The sequence below is a fragment of the Orycteropus afer genome, unplaced genomic scaffold (genome assembly GCF_000298275.1).
Source record: "Orycteropus afer afer isolate SDZICR_OR568_19922 unplaced genomic scaffold, OryAfe1.0 scaffold01085, whole genome shotgun sequence".
In the NCBI taxonomy this organism is placed as follows: Eukaryota; Metazoa; Chordata; class Mammalia; order Tubulidentata; family Orycteropodidae; genus Orycteropus; species Orycteropus afer.
The window spans coordinates 83,569-109,328 of NW_006922672.1; the positions used below are offsets into that span (position 1 = coordinate 83,569).

Genomic DNA, 25,760 nt, shown 5'->3' on the forward strand with positions numbered 1-25,760 from the left:
CAGAGGCTAAATGGCTGCCCGAAACCCTCAGATCACCAACCAAGGCAGAGCTGGGAACACATTGCAAGTGTCCATGACTCCCATGGCTTCCAAGTCCATCCTGTTACCCAGGAGGCCTATCCTGCCTCTTAGGAGCCACGTCCCCTCAGCTTCTGGACAGCAAGCTGGGTTTGCTTTGGGTGAGTACCTGAGACACAGAGGGCTGTCTGCCCAAGTTACCACTCAGCCTGCTGTGGACTCTGCCTTCTGGGCTGGCTGACAGTCAAGGCCACCGCGTTCTGGGGATGAACTGCTCACAGCCTCTCTAGAAGGTAGGCGTGGCCAGCTAGGGCCAGCCCTCTTGGTGTCAGATCCCAGGAGGGGCCTACAATTTATCACTAGTGCAAATCTCTGTCTCTTTCTGAGTCTTGTACTTTATTAAAGAACCATAGTCAGATTAATGCCATGAAAGAACATCACTCTGTAAGTCAAATTATTTACCTGGTATTTTATTCATATACATCCTTCTTATCTGCAATGTAATCTACAATTTCTTGAGGACACATTAATTTTTCCGCATCTATATCAGGAATTTCAAACCCTACAAGAAAAATTTACGATGTGAGTACAGAAAAAGCAATCCTTTAAGCTTAAGAACATCAGGCACGTAACACCTCCGAGCACAGCAAGGTTTCCAGCCACTGTGGATGCCGTCCGGTTGTGAGCCATTGGCTTCTCACCAATGCTGAGCACAATGGGCTTATTTATTTAAATATTATCCACAAACCATAAAATCCACCATTTCAAACTATATAAGTGGATTTCCCCCCTAAATTTTATAAATTTTGCTTTTGCTGAGAAAATACACAGCAAAACACACACCAATTCAGCAGTTTCTACATGTACAACTCACTCAGTGAGGACACTGAGTTGTGCAACCATTCTCCACACCCTCCTTTTCTGAGTTGTTGCTCCCTCATGACAGAACTCCCTGCCCCTAAGTTTCCTACCTAACCTTTCTCAAGCTGCTGCTGTCAGTCTGATTCCATACTGATAGTTGTAAAAGAGCGTAATGCTCACTGCAGACCTTTTTTGTAAGTACTAAAAACCAAACCAAAAGCACTGCTGTCAAGTCAAATCTGACTCACAGCAACCCCTCCTTGGGTTTCCAAGGTGTTATCTCTATGGAAGTAGATTGCTCAGTCTTCCTTCCAAGGAGTGGCTGGTGGGTTTGAACCTCCAGCCTTCTGGTTAGCAGTCAAGTGCCTTAGGCACTACGCTACCAGAGCTCCTAAGTAAGCTAAAATATTATTTGGTTTTAAGATGACTTCAGTGTCCATTTTTGGTTTAAGGTTTAAAGATGATCTCAGGTCAATAGGTAGGGGTTCATCCACCCGCCATGGCTCCAGCAAGTCTGGATTCTGTAAGAATCTGACATTTGGTTCTGCATTTTCCCCCTTTTGATCAGGTTTCTTCCATAGAATCTCTTATGAAAATGTTCAGTAATTGCACCAGCCAGTTCTGGTCTCAGGGCAAAGGAGGCAGTGGTTCGTGGAGGCAGTTAGCTTTACATTCTGTATCCTTCTCTGTTCCAACTCTCCTTCTTCCTCTGTTGCTCAGGCGAATGGAAACCAATTGTTGTGCCCTGGATGGTGTCTTGCAGGCTTTTAAGACCCGAGGCACTATGTAATGAACTAAGAGATAGAACAGATGCCCTAAACATGTTATTAGGCCAATTAACTGGGATATGGCATGAAACCATGACCCTAAACCTCCAAACCAAGGGACCAAATCCCATGAATTGCTTGGTTATATATAAGGAGCCTCAGCAGCTACGTGTGTGTGTGTGTGTGTTTTTCTGTCATTAAATTCAGTTATTTTACAGGTGTACAACTTATTGACAGAAATTGTAATAATTGGCTGTGCAATCCTACCCTTAATCAATGTGACTTTTCCATCACTGTTAATCCTCATTCTCCCCCACCCTCTCCCTTATGGTAACCACTAATAAAGTCTGGTCTCAGTACATTTGCCTTTTCTTGTCTTTTTATATGTGAGGTCATACAGTATTTGTTCTTTTGTGGTTGGCTTATTTTTCTCAGCATAATGTCTTCCTGCTCCATTAATGTGGGGTGTATCAAGACTTCATTTCCCTTACTGGCTGTGGGGTTTATCCATTCATCTGTTGATGGGCATGTAGGCTGTTTCCACCTTTTGTCTACTGTGAATAGTGCTGTGGTGAACACTGGTGTATAAGTCTCAATTTGAGTCTCTGCTTTCATGTCTCCTGGATGTATACCTAGGAGTGGAATTGCTGGGTCATATGGCAGTTCTAGTTTTAGTTTTTTAGGAACCACCACACTGTTTTCCACAACAGCTGTGCCATTTTGCAGTCCCACCAGCAATGGGTAAGGGCTTCAACTTCCCTACACAATTGGATGATTTTTAGTACATTTACAAAATACCGACCATCACTACTATCTAATTCCAAGGCATTTCATCACCCCCAGAAGGAACAGATACCCATTAGCAGTCACCCCCATTAGTCCTTTCCACCATCCCCTAGAAGCCACTTATCTACCTGTCTGTATAGATTTGCGTTTTGTGGACATTTCATATAAATGGAATCACACAGTATGTGGCCTTTTATGTCTACCTCCTTCACTTAGCATTGTTTTCAAGGTTAACCCATGTTGTAGCAAGTGTCATACTTCATTCCTTTCAATGAATGATATATGCGTGTATATATATACACATATAATTGTGGGGAAAATACATACAAAACATTTGCCAGTTCCACCATTTCTGCACATGTAATTCAGTGGCAATGATTACATTCTCCTGGTGAGCAACCACTCTCACCACCCTTTTCCAAATTATTCCACCATGAACAGCTGAGTTTGGAGAGTTAATGTTTAGCAAGTGCTTGCTTTGGCTCAAATGTAGTGCTGGGCGTTTTACACACAATTTCTCTAATCCTCACAGCAATCCCAATCCTGTGGTTCTAACTATTATTATTCCCATTTCACTGCTGAGGAAACAGGCTTCAAGAGATGTAGTTACTTACCCAGGCTCCCACCTGGCTAAGCCAGGTACCTGAGCCCACACCTGGTACTCGAAAGCACTAGGCAACCTTCACTATCCCTCTACTCAGCATAATCCACGAAGAATTTTAACTCAGTCATGTTCTGTATGATGGCTTGAAGTTCCCTGCCTTCCTACTCAAACAGCTCACCCAAAATTGAGCCAGGGAGCCTTTTCAAGGCCTTGTTTGCACAACTGGTCCATGCACACATAGTAGGCATTGCAGGAGACCAAGGCCAGCGAGCTGTGTGCCCTAGCCTCAGCACGCCGTTACTTCTCCAGGTAGATATCGAGGCCTATCTCACGAGGGGTGCTGAGGGGTCACCACAGCTCCGTGTTGGAGACCACCTCAAGGATCTAAGTCCCACATGCTCCCGACCCTTTCTGGTCATTAGCCCTCTGTTCCCACTGGGCATTCTGTGGCCCCTGCATCGCTTGCTTTCTCAATCAATCAATGCACTGTTCCTGCTATTTGCCTTCACCTGAAGGTAACCAGGTTGGGGGTGGGGTTACATGTTTCTATGAACATTTGATTCCAATTCCGTTTCAGACTCCCAGCACTTGCGTCGCATTACTCCACCTAAAGCAAGATTCACTACATGCAAATCCGAGGCTCAGCCTGCGTTACCAAATTCATCCTCCATGGCCATGATAATCTCCACTTGGTCCAAACTGTCTAAGCCCAGGTCCTTCATGAAGTGGGAATTCACGGAAAGCTGTAAGAAAGGGCACCAGACAGAAACTTGAATCTGTGAAAGCATTTGCTTCCTGCATCCACAAACACAAAGATACAAGGCAACCTGTTATGTAGAAAACCTTCTTGAAAAATATCTATCTATCTAAATAAAGGCCCTAACTCACATACATTTAACCTGTGCCGCCATGATACTTGGGGTGCTTTTTATATTAACTTTTTAAAGCTGATTTTGAACCAGAAAACACTATAAACAAAGCTAGTGAGGCCGTGGCTTCACAGTCTTTAATAAGCTCTTTGAACTGCTCTGAGAGACATCTGCAGGAGTGTGGTTTTTCTTGCTGCTTTACTGGCAACTCAGTCTCCACAGAAGTAGCATTCCTCTCTCTCAGGAACAGCAGGTTAGGAAACTGGAGGCAGCTTCAGATTACAGTGTTTATGCTCCTGCCTTTAATTTATACCTCAGACCACCAGGAAAAATACTTCAAAAACCCATTACCAAAAACAAATGATCCCACCCACACAGCAGACACAATTAATTTTATTATTAATTTTTTAGTGTTACTGTTATTAATTTTATTCCTTTCACTCAAGTTAATATGTGTCTGAGCTCTGGTGGCGTAGTGCCTAAGGCATATGACTGCTAACCAGAAGGCTGGCGGTTCAAACCCACCTGCCACTCCTTGGAAGGAAGGTTGGGCAAACTATTTCCATAATGATACTGCCTTAGAAACCCATGGAGGGGTCGCTATGAGTTGGATCCGACTCAACGGCAGTGAGTTTTGTTTGGTTTTCACCCTCTAATTAGTGGTTTACCTTCCCTCCTACACCCACCCCTGGTAACCATCAAAGGATATTTCTCTGTACAAACCTTTTCTTGACTTTTTTACAATAGTGGTCTCATACAGTGTTTGTCCTTTTGTGATTGAATAACTTCAGAGTATAGTATCCTCTAAACTCATCCGTGTTATGAAACTTTTCACAGATTCACTATCGTTCTGTAACCTTGTGTAGCATTGTGTGTGTGTATGACAGCTTGTTGATCCATTCCTCCACTGATGGGCATTTTGGTTGTTTCCACCTTTGTTATTGTGAATAATGCTGTGACAAACATGACTGTGCATGTACCTGTTCTTGTCACAGCTCTTATCGCTCTAAGATACAAACCTAGTAGTGGGACTGCTGGATCATATGGTATTTCAATTTCCAGCTTTTTAAGGAAGTGACATACTGTTTTCCACAGAGGTTGCACCATTTTACAGTTCCATCAGCAGTGAATGAGGGTTCCAGTCTCCCTACACCCTCAGCAGCATTTGTTGCTTTCTGTTTTCTTGAATTTTGCTATTGGTGCTGGGGTGAGATGCTATCTTGCTGTTTTGATTTGCATCTCTCTAATGGCTAGTGATCACAACCATTTCCTCACGTTTAGCTGCCTGAGTGTCTTCTTTGGTGAAGTGCCTGTTCATGTCCTAGCAGATACAATTATTAAAGGAATAATGTTTTACTATGAAAAAAATCACTGTAAAAAAATACCAAGAGTTGTTAGGTTGAAAAAAAAAAAGTGCAGAAGGTTTATAATATACAACCAAACCAAAATCCACTGCCACTGAGTTGATTCTGACTCACAGTGGTCCTTAAAGACAGAGTAGAGCTGTCCCATAGAGTTTCCAAGGCTGTAAATCTCCTTGGCAGCAGACTGCCTCATCTTTTTCCCACAGGGTGGCTGGTGGGTTCGAATTACTGACCTTCTGGTTGGCAGCCAAGCACTTTAACCACTGAGCCATGAAGGCTCCTTAACATACCACCACTTCTGTTTTTCTAGTTGAAGCTGTCAAGGATTTCATTTTACTCTGCTTCACAATCAATGCCTATGAAAGCAGCAGTCGAGAAATCAAGCGTATCGCATTGGGCACATGTGCTGCAAAGGGGTTAAAAAACAAAGATGTCGCTTAGATCACTAAGGTACGCCTAACCCGAGCCATGGTCTTTTCAGTCGCCTCGTAGGCATGTGAAAGCTGGACAGTGAATAAAGAAGACCACAGTATTATTGAATGCCTTTGTATTATGGTGTTGGCGAAGAATACTGAATATACCATGGACTGCCACGAGAACAAACCAATCTGTCTTAGAAAAAGTACAGCCAGAATGCTTTTTAGAAAGGACGATAGCAAGAGTTTGTCTTTGATACTTTGGTCATGTCATCAGGAGGAACCATTCCCTGGAGAAGGATATCATGCTTGGTAAAGGAGGGTCAGTGAAAGAAAGGAAGACCCTCAACGAGGTGGTCTGACACAGTGGCTGCAACAGTGGACTCAAATACAGCAACACTTGTGAGGACAGTGCAGGACCGGGCAGTGTTTCAGCCTGTTGTTCACAGGGTCACAGTGAGTCACAACCAACTCAAGGCACCTAACAACAACAAAGTGGTTTTCTGTAAAAATGTGGGAGCCATGTATGTCTATCACGTAAATACATACAACATACATACATATACATACATACGTGTGTATCTGCTTAGACATGCTTTGAACATCTCTGGAAACATAAAAGAAGTGGCTTCACTGGCTGCCTCCCAGAAGGGGAACTGGGTGGCTGGGAGAAAAATGAAACCACCACCAATTACCTTTTCTGGGTCAATCTTGTCATAGAGTTTCAAGACGTAAAGAACACGGTCTTTGATTCCCTCTAACGTCAGTGGGGGTGCATCACTGTACTGGCGGCACAACTGTGTGACTCTAGGAACCTGCAGCAAGGGGAGGAAGGGAACAGCGTCCTTTAACATAAAACGCACTGGGCTGTAGACAGCTTTCATGGCTTTAGAGAACCTCTATTATCCGCTTCTAAGTGGGTCATTAGGACACACTGAGTCACAACACCGGCCCCTTATCACCCATGCTGAGTAGCCACAGAAGCCCCAGTAATTCAGCAGCATAGATATGGGTCCCCTTTCCCGTCTGACCCAGGACTGGGCCCCTCTGACTGCTCTGTTCCACCCTCAAGACTTTCTGGATGTTCATTCTGCTCCCTGAGATCAACAGCTACCAAAATGGTCCAGGGTCTGCAGAAGATGTATTCTCACAGTAGCATCCCCTTGCCTCTTCAGAGCATGTTCACCTCTAACAGACAGACTCAAGTCAAAATAACACACAGGGAGAGAGCTGTCATGTTGACGTGAAAGGCCATTCCCACTGAAGCCCACACAGATAGGTCTAGTTTGGCCTGAGGTAATTACACTGACCCTGGCCGGGACAAATGAAGCCAGCATGCCAACCTAAAGAAGAGGATGTGGGAGCCGAAAGTCACTGCATTCCACTCTCTCGCCCTGTCCCCTAGGCCTGCCTTACCGCCACAAGCCTTTTGTCATGACCTCAGTATCTCTGATAGCAGCTGCCTTGACCATGTTCATTCACCAACGTGGAATGAGGTCAGCAGGCTCACTGCTATGGAAGACACAAGAACAAGAGACTGTGAACAGCTGCCTGACAGCTCTGCTCACCACAGACCTCCCCCATTCACATGAGGCTGCCTTTGAAGCCCACAGTTTGGATTTCTTAAGGCAGTTCCCCATAGAAAGGGGTTTTCCTTGCTGGGGTTCAGCTCCCCAAGACTCACAAAAGGTCTAGGAACCAACTGAACCAAACCAGTATCAATCTCTGGATAAGAAATGTTGATCTTGCATAAAAAGCAGGTATGGAAATTAGGTTTAATCAACCAGGTAAAGAGGTTAGGTTGAGAGTTTTATGAATATTCTAGAGTATTTCTGGGTACTTTCAAGAGCTTTGGAGGTGCCAGCACCTGCTCTTTTCTGTCTAACTTTATGGACTGTCTTTCCTTTCTAACCCCAACATGGATCAAGGAGACCTCTGATGTGAGCCTATCACCAGGTCGACATACCAACAACGGCTAGAAGAGGTTTCCAAGTCACAGATGAAATGAAGAAACAGAAAGGAGAAGAAGAAACGAGCTAACAGTGAGGACAGAAAAAGAAATCTGAGGTGGAAGGATCGAACAGAGGACATGTCTATGTGCGTATACCAACAAAGAGTATGAGGTGGAGGTCATGCTGAGGAGGAGGAGGAGGAGGAGGAAAAGGGGAGGCCCACATGTGCACAGTGCCCAAGGGGGAGGGAAAGGAAGTGGCTGGTGAGGGGACGTGCAAGCAAAGCTATCCAAGTGGTCCAATGAGTGTCAGCACTGTCCCCAGCAGCATGAGCAAGAGCCTACAGGGGCCTGGTGGGCAGCACGTGGTAACTGAAAGGGGTCTCCACCTGGAGACCACATGCCAGTCCAAAGTTGGCAGCTACAGTGGGTCAGCATGAAAGGCAGCAAACTACGGCAGAACCGACTCTGGAACTAGACTGCCTACGTGTGTATCCTGGCTCTTCACTAGCTGTCGGCCTTGGACAAATTATTTAACCTTTCTATGCTTCAGTTTCCTCGACTTGTAAAATGCGGATAACAACAGTACTAATCTCATAGGGTACTGTAAGGCATCAATGAGGGCATGAATGTAAAGGACTTGAACACTGCCCAGTACATACACAGTAAATGCTATTTAGGGTTGAGAGCTCTGGTGGTGCAGTGGGTAAGACATTTGGCTGCTAACCAGAAGGTTGGGGGTTCAAACCTACAGCTGTTCTGTGGGAGGAAGATGAGGCAATCTACTTCCACAAAGCCTTGGAAACCCAATGGGGGGTGCTATGAGTTGGAATCAACTCGATGGCAGTGGGTGTGGTTTTCCGTTTTTGGTTTAGTAGGGTCATAAAGGAGCTCTGATGGTGTAGACTGCTAACCGGAAGGTTAGTGTTGCAAACCCACCAGCTGCTCCGCAGGGAAAGGGTGAGGCAGTCTGCTTTTGCAAAGATTTACAGCCTTGGAACCCCTGGGAGGCAGTTCTGCTTTATCCTGTAGGGTCACTATCAGTCGTCATTGACTCGATGGCAGTGGGTTTGGTTTTGGTTTAGTTAGAATCATAAAGATAGCTTAGGACTGGGCAACTTTTCCTTGTTACACAAGGTCACCATGAATTAGAGCATTTTTCAAGGCAACCACTAACACAGGATCATGAGGTAATGACCTGGGCTGCAGTGCAGCCCACAGTACCTGATCCTGTTCCTTCACTCGCATGACTTCCCAATCTCCCGTAATACCTCCCCTTCTAGTCTCTTAGTTTTCAGATTTTGATCTTTTATTGATTTCCTACCACCATCCCAAGCACTTTCAGTACATTACCTCCTTCTTGTTGTTATGTGCTGTCGAGTTGGACCCGACTCATAGCAACCCCTCCTTGGGTTTCCAAGGCTGTATCACTACGGAAGTATGTTGCCCCATCTTCCTTCTGAGGAGTGGCTAGTAGGTATGAACTGCCAGCCTTCTGGTTAGCAGTCAAGTGCCTTAGGCACTATGCTACCAGAGCTCCTCATTATCTCCTTGTTGTTATGTGCCGTTGAGTCGGCCCCGACTCATAGTGACCCCTCCTTGGGTTTCCGAGGCAGTACACTACGGAAGTAGGATTGCCCAACCTTCCTTCCGAGGAGTGGCTGGTGGGTTTGAACCACCAGCCGTCTGGTTAGCAGGCAAGAGTCTTAGCCACTATGCTACCAGAGCTCCTCATTATCTCGTTGTTATGTGCCGTTGAGTCGGCCCCGAATCATAGTGACCCCTCCTTGGGTTTCCGAGGCAGTATCACTACGGAAGTAGGATTGCCCAACCTTCCTTCCGAGGAGTGGCTGGTGGGTTTGAACCACCAGCCGTCTGGTTAGCAGGCAAGAGTCTTAGCCACTATGCTACCAGAGCTTAGGTCTAATAATAATAGTGCCTGGAGATACACTGTACTTTCAGCCCCATGTTACAGATGAGGAAACTGAAGCAGAGAAAGGTGAGGTATCCTGTGCCAGGTCCCCCAACACAGCTGCTCGGAGGGCCTTACTGTCTCCTTCCCACCAAGCACTCGCTACTGAGAGTCCTGCTCTCACACAGGTTTCATCAGACACTAGTTTCAAAAGAAAAGGATACAGAATGGCAAGGACCTTTGAAGAGTGTCCCCAAAAGCCAACGTGCCTGTTCTTCCCAAAGATCTGCATTGAGGAAGCATAGGGACTAGTCAGCTCACGTACATCAGACCACATGCTCTTTGCTGGCAGCAGGATTACCATGTACTCTCCAGCAGACAGCATCTTCCCTCCACACACAGGGGCCCCTCTCTGCCTGAGAGAACCCAGAAGAAGCTGGCTTTAAAGGCACTGCTGCAAGCTGGCCAGCGGGCAGCCCTCCCAGGCAGCACACACCTGTCACACCCAGTGGTTCGACCTCCAAAGCTCCTGTTCGCAGAGCTCTCTTCCCTCTCCTTCACCCCGAGGCTCCAGCCAGAAACCTGCCAGCCAAGCCCACTCCTTCCATTCTCTCCCATATTTACCTGATCACACAGCCTGGCTAACTGGCAGGAAACGTCTCATTTATTCCTTTCACAAACACGTGCTTATGGTCCACTCTCAGTGGTCTACGGAGACCCACATTCCTCAGTGACATACAGCACCCTCCACAAAATGTCTGTCTTCCCACCTCAACTCCAGGTGTTCTCCTGCATAGACGCCCAAGGGTCAACCATAAGAAGCAAGTCTCAAGCTCTTCCTGGCTTCTGTATGTGCCATCACATCCCCGACTGCTCCAGAAACCACTGTCTTCAAGACCATGCTCCCTGGGATGTTGGTTAAGTCCCGACTGCTGCCTCTGCACTGTACACACACTTGTTCTCACACGTTTCAATGTCTTACCTGTATTTATTAACACGACTGTCCACCTGTCTCAGTCAAGGATTATCTATATACTAAGCACCAAGCTAGGGCTGCAAATACAAAGAGGTGTTAAGATATGGTATCTCCACCTAAGAGGAGTTTACAATTTCATGGAAAAGAGCAATCCAAACAGATCGTTTTAATTTTAATAAAATATAGCAGAAGCCACAACAGAGGTACTTTTAGGCTGCTTCAGTTAACACAGGTTATCATCCAATCCTTGGGAGGCAGGGAAGGGGGAGACACCAGACTTGCAGTTAGCGAGGCAAAGAATGGGGACAGATTACTCAAGAAGGAAGGGCGGGCCAGCAAAAGGAAAGGAGGCATGAAAGTGCAGTGTCTCTGTGTGAGACGACACCAGGACCAGGTCACGTTGCTCCAGGTGAAAGGCACGGTGGTCCACTGGTGACAGGGCCCAGGTCTGCAGGGCTTTGGGGGCCGGGCTCAGGGGTCAGGACTTTGTCTTACTGGAGAACGAATGACAGGGACATGATTCAGCTGAGTCCATCACTGTCAGACATGTCAGCCTAGTAGCAGGAAGAGTCAAGCTTGTCCTGCATAAGTGGATTGTTTTTTTTAAAACTTCTATTGTGGTGAAAATATACACAAGACACTCACTAACATAACCACTTCCACATTTACAGTTCAGGGACACTGCTGACATTTTTCATGTTGAGCCACCATTATTGCTGTCCTTTTCCAAAATATTCCACCACCATTAGCATAGACTCAATGCCCCTGTTCTGGCTCCGTGATGCTGCTCTGACAGGAATATACCACCAATGGGATGCCTGAACAAACAGGAGTTTATTCTCTTACAGTTTGAAGGCTTTAAGTCCAAGTTCAAAGTGCCAGGCTCTAGGGCTGGGTGAAAGCCCCTCAACCTTGGGCTTCAGTTCTACCTCTTGCTCCCAGCCCACTGAAGCTTCTCTTCACTCAGGCAGCTACAGCTGCTGAGGCTAACAAGCCCAAGGTCAACAAATAAAATGGCATAGTCCCGATGTTACCAAACCACACGGCAGGCCATGAATTCAAGTCCATTGAAAGCCTCAAGGTCGGCAGAGCATGGCAGGCTGCTGAACAATGACACAGCTACATGCAGGGTTCAACCTTGCCATAAGCTAGAGACTGTTCCCCAAGGTTTCTCCTTACACATAGGACGCAAACCACAGCCCTAAGGCGGCTACTCAGCTGCTCACAGTAGATTCCACCATGGAGTTGATTACCAGTCTCATCATGGGGAATACTACATCCAGCTGCCCAGCCTCTCAACCAGGCCCAGCCAAGTTGACACACCAACTGAACTACCACAAGTCCACCCCTTGTCAACCTGGCACCTATACAGATCTTCATTGGGTGGAATCTGTACAGCTCTCTCTCACTGAGTGGCTCCAGTCTCCTAGAGTTCCTCTAAGTGGCGACCTCACCCCCTTGGCTTGGCGGCCCGTTCCTCTCCCTCTTGGGCATGCCCTGCCCCCTCACTCTAGGGCAGGGGCTATGGCTGCTGGCCCACATGAACGAGCAGCCCACACTCCAGAACCGAGCTGGTGAAGGCCTGGCTCTTTGAAACCCAGGGGGCTGTGGTGGTTCCACCCCCAAAGGCCATGGTCCTACCCTTTCAGGCTGAGGCAGCTCTGCTTGCATTTCCTCAGTCTCTCTGCTTCTGCCGATTAATGCCAAAGGCAACCCACTCCACTGAAAAAATTCCTGCCCAAAGGTCACTCAGCTTTCTTGCTCCATGGGCCAGCCAATCTGCTACTCCATTTCATGCTGGTCTCTTCCATCAATTAATGACTGAAGGCAATCCACTCCGCCAGGAAGCCACCTGTGCAATGGCACCTGGCTTTTTCCTCCATGGGCTGGTAAGCCTGTTGCTGTTTAATGCCCGTCTCTGGGCTCTGCTACTGCCATCTCTCATGCTGGTCTCTCTGCCGGTATCTCTCTGCCAGTCTCTTGGCTCTGCTGCTGCTGTCTCTCATGCTGCGTGCCAGGGTCTTGGGTCAAGGACGCCCTCCACTCCTGTTTCCACATTTAGGTATCTGTCAGAGCAGCACCCCACTCTCCTGGTACCATATTCTGTTTTGGTTACCTAGTGACCCTCTGACAGGAATGGGATGCTTGAACAAACAGTTTATTCTCTTAAAGTGTGGAGGCTTTAAATCCGAGTTCAAAGTGCCAGGCTCTAGGGGGTGTGTGAAAGCCCCTCGACCTCGGGCTTCAGCTCTGCCTCTTGCTCCTGGCTTATGGCACGACTGAACCCTGTATGTAGCCTAGTTGTTACTCAAGAGCCTGCCATGCTCTGCTGATCCTGGGACTTTCAATGAACTTGAATCAATGGCCTGCCATGTTGTTTGGTAACATCACAACTGAGCCATTTTATTTGTTGACCTTGGGTTTGTTAGCCTCAGCAGCCAGTAGCTGCCCAACTGAAGAGATGCCTCTAGCTTCAGTGGGCCAGGAGCAAGAGGCAGAGCTGAAGCCCAAGGCTGAGGGGCTTTCACCCAGCCCCCCAGAGCCTGGCACTTTGAACTTGGACTTAAAAGCCTCCAAATTATAAGAATAAACTCCTGTTTGTAAAAGCCATCCCACTGTGGTATATTCCTGTCAGAGCACCACTAGGTAACCAAAACACATAGTATTCCATTGTGTGTATGTACCATAGAGTTATCCATTCCTCCACTGACAGCACTTACGCTGTTTCCATCTCTTTGCTATTGTGAATAGTGCTGCGAGGAACATGGGTGTGCATATGTCTATTAGTGGCCTGGCTCTCACCACAAGTGGTCTGTCTTTGTCTGGGTTACTGTGTCCCACAGAACTGTTGGGAACTTCTGTGTTCTGGCTGCTAGTTTGGATTCAGGGCCCACCTAGACCAAGTATAAGACTTCCAGGCTGTATTTTAGGCTCTCAGAAAAACCAAACTCAGTGCCACTAAGTTGATTCTAACTCATAGCAACCCCAATTGGGTTTCCAAGGCTGTAAATGTTTACAGAAGCAGACTGCCCCATCTTTCTCCCATGGAGCGGCTAGTGGATTTGAACCACCGACCATTTGGTTAGCAGTCAACTGCCTTAACCACTACATCACCAGAGCTCCTTCTATTTTATGCTACTACCCTTGTTTTTCCTTTTTCTTGCCATCTTCTAATTCATACCATCTTGTATTTTTACATGTAGGAAAAAAGACACCTTAGGTCCCTTTTTTGGGAAACAGTATAATGAATTAATAGTTGCGTGGATGGATTTGAGAAGGGGAAATCCGACAGCAGGCAGTGGGCAATAGTCCTGATGAAGACTAATAAGGGCTGGAGGTGGAGATTTGGGGTGACTGGCACACAGGCAGTAACAGAAACTAAGAGATTGGCAGTTGGGAGACATGGTGGTAAAAGAACTTGGGAGCATATTGACATTTAAATGTTAGGTAGAGAAAGAGCCCAAGGAAACAGGGTAGGAGCAGAGTGCTAGGGAAGAACCGAGAGCATATTATTACAATAGGCTACAGAAGGTACAAGCACCAGCAAAGACGCTGGCAAGTATAATGTAAGGGCTGCCAAGTGTCCAAGGAAGACATGAATAATGTCTTTCATGTTCACTTCAGTATCACTCAGCAACTAGCCTAAGGCCTGGCGCATAGCTGTCCCTTAGTATCTGTAAATGAACAAGTATTTCTTCTCCATCTCAGTCCACACAGGATGTAAGGAAGGTGGCTAAATGGGAGCAATGAGTCAAAACCACTTAATATAAATAAAATGATTCTTTTGCTGTAAATACGAACCAAGCAGAGGGAGGGAAACATATCTGAGCACCTACTCAAAGCCTGGTTTGCTATTCAAAGTGTGGCTCAAGGACCAGCAGCAGTAGCCTCAGGGAGCCCTCTGGGAAGGAAGACTTTCAAAGGCCTCTTCCTGGACCTATGGCATCAGAACCTGCCTCTTAACCCAGGAGACCTGTACGCACAAGGAAGTCTAAGAATTGCTCTGAGAATAGAGACAATCACTGCACATCTCAGCCCAGTATTGAAACCCAGTGTCATGGAACAGAACATTCAACAAGGCTACCTACTGCCCTTTTAGCCCGCAACTTCAAGGGAATCATTAACTTTTTGATTCAATCCACAGGACAACACTCTGAATTAATCCATCACACCAGTGAATCCCACCACTGGCTGGACTAAAAAATCACATGAGGACTTTTCAAAATAGGTACCCAGGCCTCACCTGTAGCGATTGATTGACTGAACTGGCCTGGGCTTCCTTATTTTTCAAATTCTTACATGCAGTCAAAATTGAAGTGACATGAAGTCCCTGAGTTGTAAACAGGTTTCTGACCCTGGGAGATTCTATCCTTCCTCAAGGCACTAGGCCCTCATCTTAGCTGCATTTCAGAGCCACCTGGGAAGCTTTTTAAAAACGCCTGTGCCAGAGATGCAGCCCAGAAGCCAGCACCCGACCCGGGAGCGAAGAGGCTTATGGATGGATACCCAGGTGACTGGAATGAGCAGCTCAGACTGGTAATCACAGCCCTACTGAGAATTCCGGCCTCATACAGATTTCACCAGATATTAAAGCCAGATACTATGTGCTTACTTCCAGGAGGGTTAAAATCCAGACAAGATGCCACAAGGAAAATTTAAGGCATTAGTCCAGGGAAGTGCTCTGGAGCAGGCGATCGGCCGTGTGGCACCGTGTTATTCGTCTTCCCCTGGAAAGCTCTCGCAATGTTTATCATTATCGCGACCAGTAACAAGGACCAATATTTTGAGAACTCACCAAGCACCGCAGCAGGTGCTTGATCTCATTTACCCCTCAATGCACTTTCGTAAGACAGAGCCTCGTATCTCGATTCCAGGGTCTGAGTGAAGCTTCCAGAGGTAAGGAGACGTGTGCAAAGATTCAGTAAACGGCGGCCAGCATTCGAGGGTCTTGACTCGAGCATCTGTGCCCCTAACTTCTAGATCACCTAACCTCCCGGCACAGATCAACCAAGTCCTCTTATGGCAGTGAGATCGGGGAGCGAGCCAGATGCCCTAGGATCAGCTCAGCCTGCGACTGGCGCGGCCCCGCTGCCCCGCCGGACTCCTCGGCCTTTCTGTTGCAGACTTCGATAGCCCGACTCGCCGCCCGAATGCATGACCCCCTCTCGTTTCTGCCTGGTCCCCGTCCCCCATCCCCGAGCGTGCCCGATCCCTGACCCCTGCCGGTCCTCAACAAAGTCACCGCGAGTCACCTGCGCGAGTACAGAGACCGGCTGCGGAGCCCCGGGTCTCATCCGGATCCCCACGGGGCACAGGGCAGTGTTGAGTGTCCGGGCCGTGGTTAGCGGGGCAGCCCGGGGTAGCGGTGAGAAGGCCACGGGCAGGCGGCGGACACAGGAGGAAAGGACACGAGCCGCCATGGCTACGCTAACCCAAGATGCACTGCGCCGGAGCCTCAGGGCCAGCTTTCCTCGCCAGCCCCGCGCAGCGTATACGCACAGAGCGGCGCTACAGGACACCACCGGCGCTGGCGGGCGTTAGCGGCCTCTGGCGGCCCCTGGCGGCACTGCGCTCTCCGGGCCGCGCCAAAGGCCATCCGGGTGGGGAGACGAATGTCTGGCTACTGTCTGAAGGAGCTAACACTGTGTGGATACTGTCTTTCCTTGAATCCTGTTAAAAAATATAATAAAGGACCTTATTGTTTATTCTCTGAAAATTCCTAGATACACTATTTAAAAGGTTTTATGTCACGATACTTACATCCAGTTGATTCCCATAAGGTTTCCAAGGCTGTAAATCTAAAGGAAGGGACAGCCTCATCTTTGTCCCACGAAGTGGCAGGTAGGTTTAAACCATCGACCTTTTGGTTAGCAGATGAATCCTTTAACCACTATACCACCGGAGCTCCTTTAGGTTAAAAAGTCACAGTATAAAATACAAAAAGCTAAAAGGACAAAACAAGAATGTGAAAATAAAAATAAGAATGTGAAAAATAGGAAGCGAATTAAATATATAATGAAGACTAATACATGTGGGAATGATGATAAAACCAAAGTGTCACTTTTATAAAATCTGACATAATATAAATAATAAAGCTAACAAAAATAGGAAACTGGGGGGAAGTGGAGTCTTCCAAATTACTCTTCTAAGCCTCCAGGCTGTTTCTGCATCCTGACTTTGTTACTGCCACTTCACTGTTACTAGCAATTGGGGGAAAAAATTGTATCACCTCTTTGGAATGAACAATGAGTACAGATAGCTCCCAACTTAAGACATATTCGAATTACAGCCAACCACACTTAGGACTGTCAGTGTATCCAGAACATTTTATCTTCCAAGGTGGACGTTTCAGGAAAAAGCATGCAGGGGATATGGAAAAAACTGCAGAGTTATGGGAACATGCTCCAAGATTTGATCAGGATATGATGGAAGAGATGGCTGGAAAAATCGTTCCTATGGCATTTGACTGCTAACCAGAAGGTTGGCGGTTCAAACCACTCCATTGAAGGAAGACAGGGCAATCTACTTCTGTAAAGATTTACCACCTGGGAAACCCAATGGGGCTTGCTGTGAGTCGGAGTTAACTCAATGGCAGTGGTTTTTGTTTATTTGTTTTTTGATGACAAGAACACTGAATTTATAACTTGATATCACCACTTCTCTGTCAGTTTGTTGTGCTGTGGTGGTTTTTGTGTTGCTATGATGCTGGAAGCCATGCCATCAGTATCTCACGCACCAGTAGGGGCACCCATCCATGGTAGACAGGTTTCAGAGGAGCCTCCAGACTAAGACAAGCTAAGAAGAAAGGCTTGGTAATTGACTCCTGAAATTAGCCAGTGAAAACCCTAGGAATAGCTGAGGAACATAATGTAGGAAGATGAGCGCCTCAGGTTGGAAGGCAGTCAAAATAGGACTGGAGAAGAGTTGCCTCCTCAAATTAGAGTTGATCTTAAGGATGTGGGTGGAGTAACGCTTTTTGGATCTTCATTTGCTGATGTAGCATGACAAAAATGAGAAGAAACAGTTGCAGAAATCTATTAACAATGGAATATGAACCATATGAAGTATGAGTCTAGGAAAATTGGAAATTGTCAATAAAGAATGGAATGCATAAATGTCAAAATTTGAGGCATTGCTGAGCTGAAATGGACTGGTATTGTCCATTCTGAATCAGACAAACTTGGTTATTATGCAGGAAATAACACATTGAAGAGGAATGAATTGCATTTATAGTGAAAAACAACATTTCAAAATTTATTCTTAAAGTGGGAGCTTTGGTGGCATAGTGCCTAAGGCATTGACTGTTAACTAGGAGGCTGGCAGTTAAAACCCACCAGCCACTCCTTGGAAGGGAGGTTGAGCAATCTATTTCCATAGTGATACTGCCTCAGAAACCCAAGGAGGGGTTCTATGAGTTGGGTCTCACTCCATAGCCCATAACAACAACATCCATAAAGTACAATGTTATCAGTGATAACACCTATAAGGAAGACCAGTTAATATAACTATTTGGATTTACAAACCAATCACTAATGCCAAAGATGAAGAAATTGAAGATTTTTATCAAGATGAATTGATAATTATTGGTGATTGGAATGTGAAAGTTAGAAAAAGGAAGGAGGTAGTTGGGAAATGTGGCTTTGGTGTTAGGAATAATGCTGGAGATCATGTGATAGAATTTTGCAAAGCCAATAATTTATTCATTGCAAATACCTTTTTTCAATAGTATAAACAGCAACTATACACCTGGACCTCACTGGATAGAATTCACAGAAATCAACTTGACTATATCTGTCAAGAGAGGAAAGAGAATTCTGCTAAATATTATCAATCAGAACAAGGCCAAGGGCTGACTGTGGATCACACCATCAACTGCTCACTTGCAAGTTCAAGTTGAAACTGAAGAAAATTAAAACAAGTCCACAAAAACCAAAGTACAACCTTCAGAATAGCTTACCTGAATTTAGAGACCATCTCAAAATAGATTTGATACACTGACTGCTAATAACTGAAGACCTGATGAGTTGTGGGATAACATCAAAAACATCATACATACGGAAAGCAAAAGGTCATTTAAAAGACAAGAAAAGAAGAAAAGACAAAAATGGATATCAGAAAAGTCTCTGGAACTTGCTCTTGAATGGAGTGTAGCTAAAGGAAATGGAAGAAATGATGAAGTAGAAGAGTTGAACAAAAGATTTCAAAGAGCAGCTCAAGAAGACAAGTAAAGTATTAAAATGAAATGTGTGAAGATCCAGAATAGAAAACCAAAAGAGAAGAACATGCTCAGCATTTTGCAAGTTGAAAGAACTGAAAAAACTCAAGCCTTGAATTGCAATATTGAATGATTCTATGGACAAAATATGGACCAACACAGGAAGCATCCAAAGATGATGGAAGGAATACACAGAGCCCCTGTACCCAAAACATTGGTCAACACTCAGCCATTTCAGGGGCTAGCATATGATCAGGAATCAATGGTATTGAAGGAAAAATTCCAAGGTGCACTGAAGTAATCAGTGAAAAACAAGGCTCTAAGTATTGATGGAATACCCACTGAGATGTTTCATCAAATGGACACAATGCTGGAAGCACATACTCCTTTATGCCAAGAAATTGGAAAACAGCTACCTGGCCAACTGTCTGGAATGGATCCATATTTGTGTCCATTCCAGAGAAAAGTGATCCGACAGAATGTGGATATATCAAATAATATCACTAACATCATACACAAGTAAAGTTCTGCTGAAGATAATTAAAAAATGTTTGCAGTAGTACATCAACAGAGAACTGCCAGAAATACAAGCTGGATTCAGAAGAGGATGTGGAATGAGGGATACTATTGCTGAAGTCAGATGGATCCTGGCAAAAAGCAGAGAATAACAGAGATGTTGTGTTGGTTATGTTTGTGTGTCAACTTGGCTGGGCCTGGTTGAGTAGCTGGGCAGCTGGTGGTAGTTATTCCATGATGAGACTGGCAATCAACTCCATGGTGGGAACTACCACAAGCAGCTGAGTAGCTGCTTTGGGTATGTGGTCTGCTTCCCATATATAAGAAGCAGCTTTGGGAATGGTCTCTAGCTTATGGCACATTTGGACCCTGCATGTAGCCGTGTCATTGTTCAGCAGCCTGCCATGGTCTGCTGAACTTGGACTTACAATGGACTTAAGTTAATGGCCTGCCATGTGGTTTGGTAACATCAGGACTGTGCCTTTTTACTTGTCAACCTTGGGGCTTCTCAGCCTCAGCAGCCAGCAGCTGTCTGAGTGAAGAAATGCCTCTAGCTTCAGTGAGCCGGGAGCAGGAGGCAGAACTGGACCCCAAGGTTGAGGGGCTTTCACCCAGCCCCTAGAGCCTAGTACTTTGAACTTGGACTTAAAGCCTCCAAATTGTGAGAGAATAAACTCCTGTTTGTTAAGGCCGTCCCATTTGTGGTATATTCTTGTCAGAGTGGCACTAGGTAACCAGAACAGATGTTTACCTGTGTTTTATTAATTATGCATTGACTATGTGGATCATAACAAATTATAGATAACTTTGTGAAGAATAGGAATTCCAGAACACTTAATTGTCCTCATACAGAACATAGATCAAAAGGCAGTCATTCGAATAGAACAAAAGGATACCGCATGGTTTAAAATCAGGAAAGCTGTGCATCAGGATGGTATCCTTTCACCATACTATTCAATCTGTATGCTGAGCAAATATTCTGAGGAGCTGGACTATATGAAGACTGTGGCATCAGGATTGCAGGAAGACTTATTAACAACCTGCAATACGTAGATGATACAACCTTGCTTGCTGAAAGTCAAGAGATGAAGCACTAAATGATGAAGATCAAAGACTACAGCCTTCAGTTGGATTATCCTTCAACATAGAAAACAAAACATGCTCACAACTGGACAAAAAAGTAACATTATGACAAATGAAGAAAATACTGAAGCTGTGAAGGATTTATTTTAGTTGGATCCACAGTCAATGCCCATGGAAACACTGAAGAAACCAAATGACATTAGATTGGGCAAATCTGCTGCAAAAGATCTCACTAAAGTGCTAAAGAGCAAATGTGTCACTCTGATGACTAATGTGTGCCTGACCCAAGCTATGATATTTTCAATAGCCTAATATGCATGCAAAAGCTAGGAAATGAATAATGAAGACCACAGAAATGGTGCATTGGATTCATAGTGTTGGTGAAGAATATTGAATATACCTTGGATTGCCAGAAGAATGAATAAATGTGTCTTGAAAGAAGTACAGCCAGAAAGCTCCTTAGAAGCAAGGATGGTGAAACTTTGTCTCACGTACTTTGGACATGTTATCAGGAGGGATCAGTCTCTGGAGAAGGATACTTGGTGGAGAAGCAGCAAAAAAGCGGGAGACCGTCAACAAGAAGGATTGATGCAGTGGCTCCAGCAATGGGCACAAGTAGAGCAATGGTTGTGAGGATTACAGCTGGATGGGGCAGCATCCTATTGTACACAGAGTTATTACGAGTCAGAAACAACTTGATGGCAACAACATTGCTAATCTGGAAGAGCTCACAGATCCTGAAGAAGGGGAGTTGATAGATCAGGATGTAACGGATTTTGAAGAGGAAAGAAATGGTGAAGAAAAAGTTAGGAGGAAGGAGACACAATGCTATAAAATTAGAATCAACAGCAAGAAAATCAAGGAAACAAAATCAAATGCATGGAAGTGAAATAACACCCTGCTTAAAAATTATTGTGTAGTAGAGAAATAAAAAAAAAAAAACTCTTTGACTCAAAGAATGAAGATACAACATTCTAAAATCTTTGAGACAGAACAAAATTGATGCTCAGAAGATAATTTATAGTAATAAATGTACACATCAAAAAAGAAAAAACTAAAATCAACACCTTAACCCAACATCTTCAAGAATTAGAAACAGAACACCAAACAAAAAACAAAGCCCCCAGTCACCAGAAGAAAGGAAATAATAATTCAAGCAGAAATAAGAAAAACAGAAAACATAAAAATCATAGAAAGAAACAAGAAGCCTAGAACTTCATTCTTTGAAAGGATGAATAAAATTGACCACTAGCAACTTTCACAAAGGAAATGAAAGAGGCAAATAACACAAATAAGAAATGAAATAGGTGAAGTCACAACGGAACCAATCAAAAAGGACAAAAACAGAATACCATGAAGAACTGTACTCCTGCAAACTTGAAAACCAAGAAGAAATGGACAAATTTCTAGAGACACACTGCCTACCCAAACTAACACAATCTGAGGTCGAAAATTCAGACACATCACAGAAGAAGAGATTGAACAGGTCATAAAAAAGACTCCTGACAAAAAGAGTACTGACTCATATGGCTTCACTGGTGAATTCTACCAAACATTCAGAGAAGAGCTGACACCAATTCTACTCAAACTATTCCAGAATATATGAAAGGAATATTCCTGGAACTTTTCTATGAAGCAAGCATAACCCTGATAATAAAACCAGGCAACGATATCATTAAAAAAGAAAATTATAAACTAGAATATAGACACAAAAACTGTCAACAAAATTCTAGCCAACTGAATCTATATAAAATATATATATATCATGACCAAGTGAGATCATGCAGGTTTGCACAGATGGTTCAACATTATAAAAACAATCAACATAATCCACAGCATAAATAAAAGAGAAAAAAAAAACCACGATCTTATCATTCAATGCAGAAAAGGCATTTGACAAAATCCAACAGTCATTCTTGATTAAAACACTCAGCAAAATAAGAATTAAAGGGAAATTACTCAATGTAATAAATGTCTGCAGTGCAGTGAATTACTCAATATGGCCTTTTAGCCATGGTCTTTGACTTCTACCAGATGACTAGGTGGGACTATGCCAATGTGAGGTGCTTGTGGCCCACTAAGGGGATTGGATAGCTATTAATAATGTAAATAAGGCACATGGCAAACTTGTGTGGGTGAGACTGGGCAAATAAGGCGTATGGAACCCTAACGTGGGATTGGTCAGTTTGCCATCTCACTTGGCTTAAGCCAGGCATCCCAGAAGCAGAAAGGGGTATCTCACTACCATCAAGAAAGAAGAGCCAGGAGTAGAACACATCCTTTGGACCCAAGGTCCTGCCCTGAACTTACTTGACCCAGAAGACAGAGAGTTGTAACACTTTGCTAAGATGGCAAGAGACGACGATGGAGAAACAGCAGCAGCAGGGGCAGCTGAGTCAAGAGAACGGCTTAAGACAGCGTGGTGGGCTTCCCAGCCCGCAGAGCAAGACAGCTGAGTGCTTGCCGATAGGAGGCTTGCTGGCAGAGTGGGGTGCTTCTATGGGCACCTACTGGTAGAACTAAGAGCTTTGTAACACTTGCCTGAGCAGGGCAGAGGCCACAGGGCCACAGGGTTGAGAGGTGAGGCCAGAGAGACGTATGACTGTGGCAAAGCTGAGAAGCTGTCCTGCTGAAGAATTGTATCCTGGATTGTTTCTGATCCTGAATTGTAACCAGCTACTTCCTTAATAAACTCCATAACCATGAGTATTGTCTGTGAGTTCTGTGTGGCCATTGCAATGGATTATTGAAACCAGAAGAGAAGTAGAGTGTTGTGGGAGGGACAGCTGGAGTCAGAATTGGTAAAAAGGTTGGAGGGTGGTAGTATGTCTGACCTCTACTTCCTAACAATCAGCTTTGGGCTGATGACCTTGATCTTCTTTCCCTTGGGAAGTTAGAGGAGGTTAGTTGCTGACCCTGTGGTGTTTATACAAGGGCATATACACAAAACTAACATCCAACATTATTCTCAATGAATAGAGACAGAAAACATTCCTCTTGCAAACAGGAGTCAGACAAGGATGCCCTCTATCACCACTCTTATTCAATACTGTATTGGAATTCATAGCCAGAGCAATAAGACAAGAAAGGAAAATAAAAGGCACCCCAATTGGCAAGGAAGACATGAAACTATATTTGCAAATTATATGATCCTATACCTAGAAAATCTCAGAGGCTCAACAAGAAAACTACTGGAACTAATAGAAATACTCAGCAAAGTGGCAGGATACAAGACCAACATACGAAAAGCAACTGGATTCCTCTACACTAAACTGGTAGCATAGTGTCTAAAAGCACTTGACTGCTAACCAGAAGGCTGGTGGTTCAAACCCACCGGTCACTCCTCGGTGGAGTGAAGGAAGATGGGGCAATCTACTTCCATAGTGATACTGCCTCGGAAACTATGAGTCGGGTCCGACTTGACAGCACATAACAACAACAACAACAAACAAAGAGAACTCTGAAAAGGAAATCTTGAAAACAATAGCCACTCAAAGGATGACAGACTTAGAATTAATTTTAACCAGGGATACAAAACACCTATACAAAGAAAACTACAAAGCACTAGTACAAGAAACCAAAGGAGACCTACATAAATGGAAGAATGTACCATGATCATGGATAGGAAGGCTTAACATTGTGACTATGTTAATTCTACTCAAGGTAAACTACAGATAAAAAGCAATCCCAATCCAGAGTCCACCATTCTTTAAATAGATGGAAAAACTAATCATCAACTTTATGTGGAAAGGCAAGAGACTCTGGATAAGCAATGCATTACTGAAGAAAAACAAAGTAGGAGGCCTCATAATCTTCAATCTCAAAACCTATCACATAACCACAGTAGTCAAAACAGCCTGGTATTGGTTCAATGACATATACACAGACCAGTGGAACAGAATTGAGCACCCAGAAATACATCCATCCACGTATGGACAGCTGATCTTTGACAAAGGGCCAAAACCCATTAAATGGGGATGAGACAGTCTCTTTCACAAACAGGGCTGGCAAAACTGGATATCCATTTGCAGAAAAATGAAACATGATCCATATCTCTCACCATATACAAAAACTAACTGAAGATGGATCAAAGACCTAAATGTAAAACCTAAAACTATAAATATCATCAAAGAAAAAGTAGGGGTGCACTTAGGGGCCCTAATTCATGGCAAAAATACACTATCAAACATAAAAACCCACAAACAGCAGAAGACAAACTAGACCATTGGGATCTCCTAAAAATCAAACACTTATTATGTACATCAAAAGACTTCACGAAAAGAGTGACAAGAGAATGTATAGACAAGGAAAAAATATTTGATGACATATCCAACAAGGGATTAATCTCTAAAATTTATAGAAAACTGCTCTTGGGTCTTGCTGTTGTTGTTAGGTGCCGTCCAGTTGGCTGTGACTCATAGCGACCCCATGCACAACAGAAGGAAACACTGCCTGGTCCTGTGCCAGCCCCACAGTCTCTGCTATATGGTTGCAGCCATTGAGCCAGTCCATCTCATTGAGGGCTTTCCCCTTTATCATTGACCCTCCGCTTTAGCAAGCATGATGTCCTTCTCCGGGGAATGGTCCCTTCTTAAAACATGACCAAAGGAGGTGAGACGAAGTCTGGCCATTCTCCCTTCCAAGGAGCATTCTAGCTGCCTGTCTTCCAGAACAGATGTGTTAGTTCTTTTAGCACTCCATGATACTTTCAGCATTCTTCGCCAATACACAACCCAAAAGCATCAACTCTTCTTCTGTTTTCCTTATTCACTGTCCAGCTTTCACACGCATATGAGGTTATTGAAAAATACCTTGGTTTGGGTTAGGCACACCTTAGTCTTGAAACAGGCATTTTTGCTCTTCAGTACTTTAAAGAAGTCTTTTGCAGCAGATTTACCCAGTGCAATACATCATCTGATGTCTTGACTTCTGCTTCCATGGGTGTTGATTGTGGAATCAAGTAACATGAAACCTTTGACAACTTCAATCTTTTCTCTGTTTATCATGATGCTACTTATTGGTCCAGTTGTGAGGATTTTCATTTTCTTTACGTTGAGGTGTAATCCATACTGCAGACTGGGCTTGGGCCACGAGTAATCTCTGCTCTCCTTCAAGCTGTTTTTCTTCTGCTCTTTTCTCTGAGCCCATAAACATGCCAAAGTTTCTTGTAGCCTGAAAACAAAGCCAGAGGCTCCCTGCATTGACCTTTTATATGAGGCCCTCAGAGTCATTTCCTCCCCTCCACTCTTGGCTTCCATAAATCCATTCTTCACACTGCAGCCAGAATGGGACCTTAATACTTCACTATGTGAGTCAATCTGAAGCTAGAGTTCTAGCAGCCTCCAGGAAAATCTTTAACCAGAAACCTTTTAGTGTCAGTAGTGCTAACAGAACTTTTGTAATTCTAAACACTCCTTAGGGC

The 25,760-nt window shown here is 44.6% G+C and overlaps 1 protein-coding gene across 1 annotated transcript; it reads right to left on the reverse strand.

The window, feature by feature from the left end:
* Window positions 1-488: 488 nt before the first annotated feature.
* On the reverse strand, window positions 489-15,944 carry NDUFAB1 (NADH:ubiquinone oxidoreductase subunit AB1). Its single transcript, XM_007958697.2, has 4 exons — window positions 15,777-15,944; window positions 6,381-6,500; window positions 3,692-3,779; window positions 489-580 (listed from the first exon to the last, which is right to left on the reverse strand). Exons 1-4 carry the CDS (start codon window positions 15,942-15,944, stop codon window positions 489-491), a joined length of 468 nt encoding a protein of 155 aa, XP_007956888.1.
* Window positions 15,945-25,760: the final 9,816 nt, after the last annotated feature.